Below are 13,789 nucleotides of genomic sequence, written 5' to 3'. Positions count from 1 at the left end.
ACCAATCAGCACCAGAGATCAGGTTAGTCAACCAATCAGCATCAGAGACCAGGTTAGTCAACCAATCAGCACCAGAGATCAGGTTAGTCAACCAATCAGCATCAGAGACCAGGTTAGTCAACCAATCAGCACCAGAGATCAGGTTAGTCAACCAATCAGCACCAGAGATCAGGTTAGTCAACCAATCAGCATCAGAGACCAGGTTAGTCAACCAATCAGCATCAGAGATCAGGTTAGTCAACCAATCAGCATCATAGATCAGGTTAGTCAACCAATCAGCATCAGAGACCAGGTTAGTCAACCAATCAGCACCAGAGATCAGGTTAGTCAACCAATCAGCATCAGAGACCAGGTTAGTCAACCAATCAGCACCAGAGATCAGGTTAGTCAACCAATCAGCACCAGAGATCAGGTTAGTCAACCAATCAGCACCAGAGATCAGGTTAGTCAACCAATCAGCATCAGAGACCAGGTTAGTCAACCAATCAGCATCAGAGACCAGGTTAGTCAACCAATCAGCATCAGAGATCAGGTTAGTCAACCAATCAGCATCAGAGATCAGGTTAGTCAACCAATCAGCACCAGAGATCAGGTTAGTCAACCAATCAGCACCAGAGATCAGGTTAGTCAACCAATCAGCACCAGAGATCAGGTTAGTCAACCAATCAGCACCAGAGATCAGGTTAGTCAACCAATCAGCACCAGAGATCAGGTTAGTCAACCAATCAGCACCAGAGATCAGGTTAGTCAACCAATCAGCATCAGAGATCAGGTTAGTCAACCAATCAGCATCAGAGATCAGGTTAGTCAACCAATCAGCATCATAGATCAGGTTAGTCAACCAATCAGCATCAGAGACCAGGTTAGTCAACCAATCAGCACCAGAGATCAGGTTAGTCAACCAATCAGCATCAGAGACCAGGTTAGTCAACCAATCAGCACCAGAGATCAGGTTAGTCAACCAATCAGCATCAGAGACCAGGTTAGTCAACCAATCAGCACCAGAGATCAGGTTAGTCAACCAATCAGCACCAGAGATCAGGTTAGTCAACCAATCAGCATCAGAGACCAGGTTAGTCAACCAATCAGCATCAGAGATCAGGTTAGTCAACCAATCAGCATCATAGATCAGGTTAGTCAACCAATCAGCATCAGAGACCAGGTTAGTCAACCAATCAGCACCAGAGATCAGGTTAGTCAACCAATCAGCATCAGAGACCAGGTTAGTCAACCAATCAGCACCAGAGATCAGGTTAGTCAACCAATCAGCACCAGAGATCAGGTTAGTCAACCAATCAGCACCAGAGATCAGGTTAGTCAACCAATCAGCATCAGAGACCAGGTTAGTCAACCAATCAGCATCAGAGACCAGGTTAGTCAACCAATCAGCACCAGAGATCAGGTTAGTCAACCAATCAGCACCAGAGATCAGGTTAGTCAACCAATCAGCATCAGAGACCAGGTTAGTCAACCAATCAGCATCAGAGATCAGGTTAGTCAACCAATCATCATCATAGATCAGGTTAGTCAACCAATCAGCATCAGAGACCAGGTTAGTCAACCAATCAGCACCAGAGATCAGGTTAGTCAACCAATCAGCATCAGAGACCAGGTTAGTCAACCAATCAGCATCAGAGACCAGGTTAGTCAACCAATCAGCATCAGAGATCAGGTTAGTCAACCAATCAGCATCAGAGATCAGGTTAGTCAACCAATCAGCACCAGAGATCAGGTTAGTCAACCAATCAGCATCAGAGATCAGGTTAGTCAACCAATCAGCATCAGAGATCAGGTTAGTCAACCAATCAGCATCATAGATCAGGTTAGTCAACCAATCAGCACCAGAGATCAGGTTAGTCAACCAATCAGCATCAGAGACCAGGTTAGTCAACCAATCAGCACCAGAGATCAGGTTAGTCAACCAATCAGCATCAGAGACCAGGTTAGTCAACCAATCAGCACCAGAGATCAGGTTAGTCAACCAATCAGCACCAGAGATCAGGTTAGTCAACCAATCAGCATCAGAGACCAGGTTAGTCAACCAATCAGCATCAGAGATCAGGTTAGTCAACCAATCAGCATCATAGATCAGGTTAGTCAACCAATCAGCATCAGAGACCAGGTTAGTCAACCAATCAGCACCAGAGATCAGGTTAGTCAACCAATCAGCATCAGAGACCAGGTTAGTCAACCAATCAGCACCAGAGATCAGGTTAGTCAACCAATCAGCACCAGAGATCAGGTTAGTCAACCAATCAGCACCAGAGATCAGGTTAGTCAACCAATCAGCATCAGAGACCAGGTTAGTCAACCAATCAGCATTAGAGACCAGGTTAGTCAACCAATCAGCACCAGAGATCAGGTTAGTCAACCAATCAGCACCAGAGATCAGGTTAGTCAACCAATCAGCACCAGAGATCAGGTTAGTCAACCAATCAGCATCAGAGACCAGGTTAGTCAACCAATCAGCATCAGAGACCAGGTTAGTCAACCAATCAGCACCAGAGATCAGGTTAGTCAACCAATCAGCACCAGAGATCAGGTTAGTCAACCAATCAGCATCAGAGACCAGGTTAGTCAACAAATCAGCATCAGAGATCAGGTTAGTCAACCAATCATCATCATAGATCAGGTTAGTCAACCAATCAGCATCAGAGACCAGGTTAGTCAACCAATCAGCACCAGAGATCAGGTTAGTCAACCAATCAGCATCAGAGACCAGGTTAGTCAACCAATCAGCATCAGAGACCAGGTTAGTCAACCAATCAGCATCAGAGATCAGGTTAGTCAACCAATCAGCATCAGAGATCAGGTTAGTCAACCAATCAGCACCAGAGATCAGGTTAGTCAACCAATCAGCATCAGAGATCAGGTTAGTCAACCAATCAGCATCAGAGATCAGGTTAGTCAACCAATCAGCATCATAGATCAGGTTAGTCAACCAATCAGCATCAGAGACCAGGTTAGTCAACCAATCAGCACCAGAGATCAGGTTAGTCAACCAATCAGCATCAGAGACCAGGTTAGTCAACCAATCAGCACCAGAGATCAGGTTAGTCAACCAATCAGCATCAGAGACCAGGTTAGTCAACCAATCAGCACCAGAGATCAGGTTAGTCAACCAATCAGCACCAGAGATCAGGTTAGTCAACCAATCAGCATCAGAGACCAGGTTAGTCAACCAATCAGCATCAGAGATCAGGTTAGTCAACCAATCAGCATCATAGATCAGGTTAGTCAACCAATCAGCATCAGAGACCAGGTTAGTCAACCAATCAGCACCAGAGATCAGGTTAGTCAACCAATCAGCATCAGAGACCAGGTTAGTCAACCAATCAGCACCAGAGATCAGGTTAGTCAACCAATCAGCACCAGAGATCAGGTTAGTCAACCAATCAGCACCAGAGATCAGGTTAGTCAACCAATCAGCATCAGAGACCAGGTTAGTCAACCAATCAGCATCAGAGACCAGGTTAGTCAACCAATCAGCACCAGAGATCAGGTTAGTCAACCAATCAGCACCAGAGATCAGGTTAGTCAACCAATCAGCATCAGTGACCAGGTTAGTCAACCAATCAGCATCAGAGATCAGGTTAGTCAACCAATCATCATCATAGATCAGGTTAGTCAACCAATCAGCATCAGAGACCAGGTTAGTCAACCAATCAGCACCAGAGATCAGGTTAGTCAACCAATCAGCATCAGAGACCAGGTTAGTCAACCAATCAGCATCAGAGACCAGGATAGTCAACCAATCAGCATCAGAGATCAGGTTAGTCAACCAATCAGCATCAGAGATCAGGTTAGTCAACCAATCAGCACCAGAGATCAGGTTAGTCAACCAATCAGCACCAGAGATCAGGTTAGTCAACCAATCAGCATCAGAGACCAGGTTAGTCAACCAATCAGCATCAGAGACCAGGTTAGTCAACCAATCAGCATCAGAGATCAGGTTAGTCAACCAATCAGCATCAGAGATCAGGTTAGTCAACCAATCAGCACCAGAGATCAGGTTAGTCAACCAATCAGCACCAGAGATCAGGTTAGTCAACCAATCAGCACCAGAGATCAGGTTAGTCAACCAATCAGCACCAGAGATCAGGTTAGTCAACCAATCAGCACCAGAGATCAGGTTAGTCAACCAATCAGCACCAGAGATCAGGTTAGTCAACCAATCAGCATCAGAGATCAGGTTAGTCAACCAATCAGCATCAGAGATCAGGTTAGTCAACCAATCAGCACCAGAGATCAGGTTAGTCAACCAATCAGCACCAGAGACCAGGTTAGTCAACCAATCAGCACCAGAGACCAGGTTAGTCAACCAATCAGCATCAGAGACCAGGTTAGTCAACCAATCAGCATCAGAGATCAGGTTAGTCAACCAATCAGCATCAGAGATCAGGTTAGTCAACCAATCAGCACCAGAGATCAGGTTAGTCAACCAATCAGCACCAGAGATCAGGTTAGTCAACCAATCAGCATCAGAGATCAGGTTAGTCAACCAATCAGCACCAGAGATCAGGTTAGTCAACCAATCAGCACCAGAGATCAGGTTAGTCAACCAATCAGCACCAGAGACCAGGTTAGTCAACCAATCAGCACCAGAGATCAGGTTAGTCAACCAATCAGCACCAGAGATCAGGTTAGTCAACCAATCAGCACCAGAGACCAGGTTAGTCAACCAATCAGCATCAAAGATCAGGTTAGTCAACCAATCAGCACCAGAGATCAGGTTAGTCAACCAATCAGCATCAGAGATCAGGTTAGTCAACCAATCAGCACCAGAGATCAGGTTAGTCAACCAATCAGCACCAGAGATCAGGTTAGTCACAGCTACCTAATCAATCATTCCCAGGTTAGTCACAAGCCAGTATGTGATGAAAGCATTTCTTATTGTAGACACATTTGGAGGCACTCATAGTGTATTTAGCACAGTGGAAACACTGACAGTGTATTGAGCACAGTGGAAACACTCATAGTGTATTGAGCACAGTGGAAACACTCATAGTGTATTGAGCACAGTGAAAGGCGCTACATTTTGTCAGTAAAAAAATCAGAATGTAAATATAATTTGTTATCCTGATGATTCCTATAGGACCATGACCGCTTCCTACAGGGCAGCTGTGCTCAGGAGAACAATGGAGGCTGGTGGTACAACAGGTAGGTAGGTGAGAAGACTAATGTCCTCTCTCGCTTTTCACATTTCAGCTTTTTATTGTGTAATTCATTAGTAAACATTTCAACAACAAAAAACATACATTAATTCCACTTTGACATTATGGGGTGCTGTGTGTGTGTGTGTGTAGGTCAGTGACACAAAATCTCAATTGTAATCCATTTTAAAAGTTGTAACACAACAAAATGTGGGAAAAAGTCAAGGGGTGTGAATACTTTCTGAAGTCACTGTACATCATCTAGTTAGACTATATTGTATTTGCGAAGTCGTCACCAGCTATTGTTTCAATTCAACCCAGATTTCAACTAAAAATGGACAATATATATATATATATATATATATATATACTGTCTAGGGTTTCAAGCTCTGGTAGATTTAAAGTGGAATCTTCAAGTTAATGATTAATGTGTTATATGTAAACTCAATCTCAAAAATGTAAAACAAAATGTTAGAATCTTTGTAAAATATATCATAAATAGGACTGGTGTAGTTATGTCACACATGCAGCTAACTAAAGCGTATGGAAATGTCTGCTCTACTCAAAATTACAACCAACTAATTGCAGCATTACCGCAAAAACGGAAGAGGCAAGTAGAAGGAGGAAATGTAAGGAACTTGTCTGTCGGCATTAAAGACTGTAATTGGTTAAAGAAAATTGTGATAAGTAAAAAAGTACACCAGTTTCATTTAAGGATCCAAAAAATGTACAGCCGTGCCATACAGATTGGAAAATAGTTGGGAAGAGATTTCCGATGTGCCGATTCCATGGCACATGATTTATGAACTGGTACATAAAACGACGCCAGATTCAAAATTATACAAACTTCACTATATGGGGGCTACAACCATCCCAGCTCTGCAGATTTTGCTGTGAAGAGACAGAATCATTAGATCACTTGTTTTGGTACTGTCCTTATGTAGCTTGTTTTTGGTCGCAGGTTCAGGAATGGCTGAAGATTTGCAACATTTATCTGGAGCAAACCCTGCAGACAGCACTGCTGGGTGTCTTGATGGGTGTCTTGAAAAGCCTAAGTCAATCAATCAATAATATAATAATACTTTTAGTAAAAATATTGATCTTTAATGTACAATCTGTAGAAACTATGAGAATGGAAAAGTTCAAGACTTTTGTGAAACATTACAGCACAGTTAAAAAATATACAGTATGGCAATTAGAAATCAGAACTGGACGGTGTTCAGAGATAGATGGGAGGGGTTGAGGGGAGCTGAAGGATGGGACTGGATGGAGCTGAAGGATGGGACTGGATGGTGTTCAGAGATAGATGGGAGGGGTTGAGGGGAGCTGAAGGATGGGACTGGATGGAGCTGAAGGATGGGACTGGATGGTGTTCAGAGATAGATGGGAGGGGTTGAGTGGAGCTGAAGGATGGAACTGGATGGAGCTGAAGGATGGGACTGGATGGAGCTGAAGGATAGGACTGGATGGTGTTCAGAGATAGATGGGAGGGGTTGAGTGGAGCTGAAGGATGGGACTGGATGGAGCTGAAGGATGGGACTGGATGGAGCTGAAGGATGGGACTGGATGGTGTTCAGAGATAGATGGGAGGGGTTGAGTGGAGCTGAAGGATGGGACTGGATGGAGCTGAAGGATGGGACTGGATGGAGCTGAAGGATGGGACTGGATGGTGTTCAGAGATAGATGGGAGGGGTTGAGTGGAGCTGAAGGATGGAACTGGATGGAGCTGAAGGATGGGACTGGATGGAGCTGAAGGATAGGACTGGATGGTGTTCAGAGATAGATGGGAGGGGTTGAGTGGAGCTGAAGGATGGGACTGGATGGAGCTGAAGGATGGGACTGGATGGAGCTGAAGGATGGGACTGGATGGTGTTCAGAGATAGATGGGAGGGGTTGAGTGGAGCTGAAGGATGGGACTGGATGGAGCTGAAGGATGGGACTGGATGGTCTTCAGAGATAGATGGGAGGGGTTGAGTGGAGCTGAAGGATGGGACTGGATGGAGCTGAAGGATGGGACTGGATGGAGCTGAAGGATGGGACTGGATGGAGCTGAAGGATGGGACTGGATGGTGTTCAGAGATAGATGGGAGGGGTTGAGGGGAGCTGAAGGATGGGACTGGATGGTGTTCAGAGATAGATGGGAGGGGTTGAGGGGAGCTGAAGGATAGGACTGGATGGTGTTCAGAGATAGATGGGAGGGGTTGAGGGGAGCTGAAGGATAGGACTGGATGGTGTTAGGAGATAGATGGGAGGGGTTGAGTGGAGCTGAAGGATGGGACTGGATGGTGTTCAGAGATAGATGGGAGGGGTTGAGGGGAGCTGAAGGATAGGACTGGATGGTGTTCAGAGATAGATGGGAGGGGTTGAGGGGAGCTGAAGGATAGGACTGGATGGTGTTCAGAGATAGATGGGAGGGGTTGAGGGGAGCTGAAGGATGGGACTGGATGGTGTTCAGAGATAGATGGGAGGGGTTGAGTGGAGCTGAAGGATGGGACTGGATGGTGTTCAGAGATAGATGGGAGGGGTTGAGGGGAGCTGAAGGATGGGACTGGATGGTGTTCAGAGATAGATGGGAGGGGTTGAGTGGAGCTGAAGGATGGGACTGGATGGTGTTCAGAGATAGATGGGAGGGGTTGAGGGGAGCTGAAGGATGGAACTGGATGGAGCTGAAGGATGGGACTGGATGGTGTTCAGAGATAGATGGGAGAGGTTGAGGGGAGCTGAAGGATGGGACTGGATGGTGTTCAGAGATAGATGGGAGGGGTTGAGGGGAGCTGAAGGATGGGACTGGATGGTGTTCAGAGATAGATGGGAGGGGTTGAGGGTAGCTGAAGGATGGCACTGGATGGTGTTCAGAGATAGATGGGAGGGGTTGAGGGGAGCTGAAGGATGGGACTGGATGGAGCTGAAGGATGGGACTGGATGGAGCTGAAGGATGGGACTGGATGGTGTTCAGAGATAGATGGGAGGGGTTGAGTGGAGCTGAAGGATGGAACTGGATGGAGCTGAAGGATGGGACTGGATGGAGCTGAAGGATAGGACTGGATGGTGTTCAGAGATAGATGGGAGGGGTTGAGTGGAGCTGAAGGATGGGACTGGATGGAGCTGAAGGATGGGACTGGATGGAGCTGAAGGATGGGACTGGATGGTGTTCAGAGATAGATGGGAGGGGTTGAGTGGAGCTGAAGGATGGGACTGGATGGAGCTGAAGGATGGGACTGGATGGAGCTGAAGGATGGGACTGGATGGTGTTCAGAGATAGATGGGAGGGGTTGAGTGGAGCTGAAGGATGGAACTGGATGGAGCTGAAGGATGGGACTGGATGGAGCTGAAGGATAGGACTGGATGGTGTTCAGAGATAGATGGGAGGGGTTGAGTGGAGCTGAAGGATGGGACTGGATGGAGCTGAAGGATGGGACTGGATGGAGCTGAAGGATGGGACTGGATGGTGTTCAGAGATAGATGGGAGGGGTTGAGTGGAGCTGAAGGATGGGACTGGATGGAGCTGAAGGATGGGACTGGATGGTCTTCAGAGATAGATGGGAGGGGTTGAGTGGAGCTGAAGGATGGGACTGGATGGAGCTGAAGGATGGGACTGGATGGAGCTGAAGGATGGGACTGGATGGAGCTGAAGGATGGGACTGGATGGTGTTCAGAGATAGATGGGAGGGGTTGAGGGGAGCTGAAGGATGGGACTGGATGGTGTTCAGAGATAGATGGGAGGGGTTGAGGGGAGCTGAAGGATAGGACTGGATGGTGTTCAGAGATAGATGGGAGGGGTTGAGGGGAGCTGAAGGATAGGACTGGATGGTGTTAGGAGATAGATGGGAGGGGTTGAGTGGAGCTGAAGGATGGGACTGGATGGTGTTCAGAGATAGATGGGAGGGGTTGAGGGGAGCTGAAGGATAGGACTGGATGGTGTTCAGAGATAGATGGGAGGGGTTGAGGGGAGCTGAAGGATAGGACTGGATGGTGTTCAGAGATAGATGGGAGGGGTTGAGGGGAGCTGAAGGATGGGACTGGATGGTGTTCAGAGATAGATGGGAGGGGTTGAGTGGAGCTGAAGGATGGGACTGGATGGTGTTCAGAGATAGATGGGAGGGGTTGAGGGGAGCTGAAGGATGGGACTGGATGGTGTTCAGAGATAGATGGGAGGGGTTGAGTGGAGCTGAAGGATGGGACTGGATGGTGTTCAGAGATAGATGGGAGGGGTTGAGGGGAGCTGAAGGATGGAACTGGATGGAGCTGAAGGATGGGACTGGATGGTGTTCAGAGATAGATGGGAGAGGTTGAGGGGAGCTGAAGGATGGGACTGGATGGTGTTCAGAGATAGATGGGAGGGGTTGAGGGGAGCTGAAGGATGGGACTGGATGGTGTTCAGAGATAGATGGGAGGGGTTGAGGGTAGCTGAAGGATGGCACTGGATGGTGTTCAGAGATAGATGGGAGGGGTTGAGTGGAGCTGAAGGATGGGACTGGACGGTGTTCAGAGATAGATGGGAGGGGTTGAGGGGAGTTCTGATTGGGGGTTGGAGGAGCCTAGCACTATGGAACATACGGAAAGGGAGGAGCCTAGCACTATGGAACATAAGGAAAGGGAGGAGTCTAGCACGATGGAACATAAGGAGAGGGAGGAGCCTAGCACTATGGAACATAAGGAAAGGGAGGAGCCTAGCACTATGGAACATAATGAAAGGGAGGAGCCTAGCACTATGGAACATAAGGAAAGGGTGGAGCAAATGGCTCTGTGTCCATCTCTTTCTCTTGGCTGGGCTTAACAGAGTGTAACACTATAAATATTTACGTCCCACTTTGTGACTCCAACCAGATGTCCTTCCTGGCAGCGCTTGGCAAACCTAGAACTCCAACTCTGTACATGTTATGTCCCTTTCCTCCGCCCTCTCCAGCTGTCATGTCTTCCTGTCTGTCACTCTCTCTTTATCCGTGTTGCTTACTATCTCTTGGCTGCACTTGATAAGCTCTTAACACTGTAATGTATTTCTCTCGCTCTGTACTCAGAACTCAGTGTGTTGATGTGTTCACCTGTCTCTCCAGGTGTCATGCAGCCAACCTGAATGGGAAGTTCTACCGCGGCGGAGTCTACAAGGGTCTCTATGACAACGGTGTGGTGTGGGGAACCTGGAGAGGCTTGTGGTACTCCCTCCGACACACCACCATCAAACTACGGCCCCTGCTCTCCCTGGACAACCTGGCAGGCAGCGGAGCAGGGCCAGATGGGTAGAGGGTCCAGGAAATACCGAGGCTTCAGCCAGCGCTAGGCCTCAACACACGGAGCCAGTCAACCACCCAACACACCTGCTGTAGAATGTATTAGAGGCAACTAGTAGGGCTTTTAAAAAAAAAAAACATTATTTTAAAATATATTTTCATTTATTGTTTGTTATTTTCTCATCTTTTTGTCAAATTTTTTGTAAATGTATAAAATGTTAATGAGACTTTGTCTTTCTAGTTTTATAGTATAGTTGACACATTAAGCTCACAGCAGGGAAATTATATAGTTCAGACGTATAGGATTTGAACTGAATGCAATTATGCAATAATAATAAATGAGAGTTATAAACTAACACGTCTCCCTGATGTTTACAGTTGATCAACCTGGATGAAACACTTATACTGTAGTAAAATCAACCTGAAATACACACTAATACTGTAGTAAAATCAACCTGAAATACACACTAATACTGTAGTAACATCAACCTGAATGAAACACTGTAATACTGAAGTAAACTCAACCTGAAATACACACTAATACTGTAGTAAAATCAACCTGAAATACACACTAATACTGTAGTAAAATCAACCTGAAATACACACTAATACTGTAGTAAAATCAACCTGAATGAAACACTGTAATACTGAAGTAAAATCAACCTGAAATACACTCTAATACTGTAGTAACATCAACCTGAATGAAACACTGTAATACTGAAGTAAACTCAACCTGAAATACACACTAATACTGTAGTAAAATCAACCTGATTGAAACACTAATACTGAAGTAAAATCAACCTGAAATACACACTAATACTGTAGTAAAATCGACCTGAAATACACTCTAATACTGTAGTAAAATCAACCTGAATGAAACACTGTAATACTGTAGTAAAATCAACCTGGATGAAACACTAATACTGTAGTAAAATCAACCTGAGTGAAACACTGTAATACTGTAGTAAACTCAACCTGAATGAAACACTAATACTGTAGTAAAATCAAACTGGAATACACACTAATACTGAAGTAAAATCAACCTGGATGAAACACTAATACTGTAGTAAAATCAACCTGAATGAAACACTAATACCTTAGTAAAATAGACCTGAAATACACACTAATACTGTAGTAAAATCAACCTGAAATACACACTAATACTGTAGTGAAATCAAACTGGAATACACACTCATACTGTAGTAAAATCGACCTGGATGAAACACTAATACTGTAGATAACTCAACCTGAATGAAACACTAATACTGTAGTAAAATCAACCTGAAATACACACTAATACTGTAGTAAAATCAACCTGAAATACACACTAATACTGTAGTAAAATCAACCTGAATGAAACACTAATACTGAAGTAAAATCAACCTGAAATACACACTAATTCTGTAGTAAAATCAACCTGAAATACACACTAATACTGTAGTAAAATCAACCTGAATGAAACACTAATACTGAAGTAAAATCAACCTGAATGAAACACTGTAATACTGTAGTAAACTCAACCTGAAATACACACTAATACTGAAGTAAAATCAACCTGAAATACACACTAATACTGTAGTAAAATCAACCTGGATGAAACACTAATACTGTAGTAAACTCAACCTGAATGAAACACTAATACTGTAGTAAAATCAACCTGAAATACACACTAATACTGTAGTAAAATCAACCTGAAATACACACTAATACTGTAGTAAAATCAACCTGAATGAAACACTAATACTGAAGTAAAATCAAACTGAAATACACACTAATACTGTAGTAAAATCAACCTGAAATACACACTAATACTGTAGTAAAATCAACCTGAATGAAACACTAATACTGAAGTAAAATCAACCTGAATGAAACACTGTAATACTGTAGTAAACTCAACCTGAAATACACACTAATACTGTAGTAAAATCAACCTGAATGAAACACTGTAATACTGTAGTAAACTCAACCTGAAATACACACTAATACGTAAGTAAACTCAACCTGAAATACACACTAATACTGTAGTAAAATCAACCTTATTGAAACACTAATACTGAAGTAAAATCAAACTGAAATACACACTAATACTGTAGTAAAATCAACCTGAAATACACTCTAATACTGTAGTAAAATCAACCTGAATGAAACACTGTAATACTGTAGTAAACTCAACCTGAAATACACACTAATACGTAAGTAAACTCAACCTGAAATACACACTAATACTGTAGTAAAATCAACCTTATTGAAACACTAATACTGAAGTAAAATCAAACTGAAATACACTCTAATACTGTAGTAAAATCAACCTGAATGAAACACTAATACTGAAGTAAAATCAACCTGGATGAAACACTAATACTGTAGTAAAAATCAACCTGAAATACACACTAATACTGAAGTAAAATCAACCTGGATGAAACACTGTAATACTGTAGTAAAACCAACCTGAAATACACACTAATACTGTAGTAAACACAACCTGAAATACACACTAATACTGTAGTAACATCAACCTGAATGAAACACTAATACTGTAGTAAACTCAACCTGAAATACACACTAATACTGTAGTAAAATCAACCTGAAATACACACTAATACTGTAGTAAATTCAACCTGAAATACACACTAATACTGTAGTAACATCAACCTGAATGAAACACTAATACTGTAGTAAATTCAACCTGAAATACACACTAATACTGTAGTAAAATCAACCTGAAATACACACTAATACTGTAGTAACATCAACCTGAATGAAACACTGTAATACTGTAGTAATCTCAACCTGAAATACACATTAATACTGTAGTAAAATCAACCTGAAATACACACTAATACTGTAGTAAAATCAACCTGAATGAAACACTAATACTGAAGTAAAATCAACCTGAATAAAACACTGTAATACTGTAGTAAACTCAACCTGAAATACACACTAATACTGAAGTAAAATCAACCTGAAATACACTCTAATACTGTAGTAACATCAACCTGAATGAAACACTGTAATACTGAAGTAAACTCAACCTGAAATACACACTAATACTGTAGTAAAATCAACCTGATTGAAACACTAATACTGAAGTAAAATCAACCTGAAATACACACTAATACTGTAGTAAAATCGACCTGAAATACACTCTAATACTGTAGTAAAATCAACCTGAATGAAACACTGTAATACTGTAGTAAAATCAACCTGGATGAAACACTAATACTGTAGTAAAATCAACCTGAGTGAAACACTGTAATACTGTAGTAAACTCAACCTGAATGAAACACTAATACTGTAGTAAAATCAAACTGGAATACACACTAATACTGAAGTAAAATCAACCTGGATGAAACACTAATACTGTAGTAAAATCAACCTGAATGAAACACTAATACCTTAGTAAAATAG

General features: G+C 43.3%; 1 protein-coding gene across 1 annotated transcript in view; it reads left to right on the top strand.

Annotated features, from left to right (window-relative positions):
• Positions 1–10,737, top strand: part of fgl1b (fibrinogen like 1B) — a 52,473-nt gene extending 41,736 nt beyond the window's left edge. The window contains exons 9-10 of the mRNA XM_082973908.1: positions 5,096–5,160; positions 10,208–10,737. Of these exons, the coding sequence (XP_082830034.1) occupies positions 5,096–5,160; positions 10,208–10,394 (252 nt within the window). The 3' untranslated portion in view covers positions 10,395–10,737. The remainder of the gene's footprint in view (positions 1–5,095; positions 5,161–10,207) is intronic.
• The last annotated feature ends 3,052 nt before the right edge of the window (positions 10,738–13,789 follow it).

This window comes from Salmo salar, chromosome 04, assembly GCF_965601325.2.
Source record: "Salmo salar chromosome 04, fSalSal1, whole genome shotgun sequence".
NCBI classification, from domain to species: Eukaryota; Metazoa; Chordata; class Actinopteri; order Salmoniformes; family Salmonidae; genus Salmo; species Salmo salar.
Note: the sequence above shows the minus strand (reverse complement) of the source record. Positions and strands in the feature narration are given on the sequence as shown.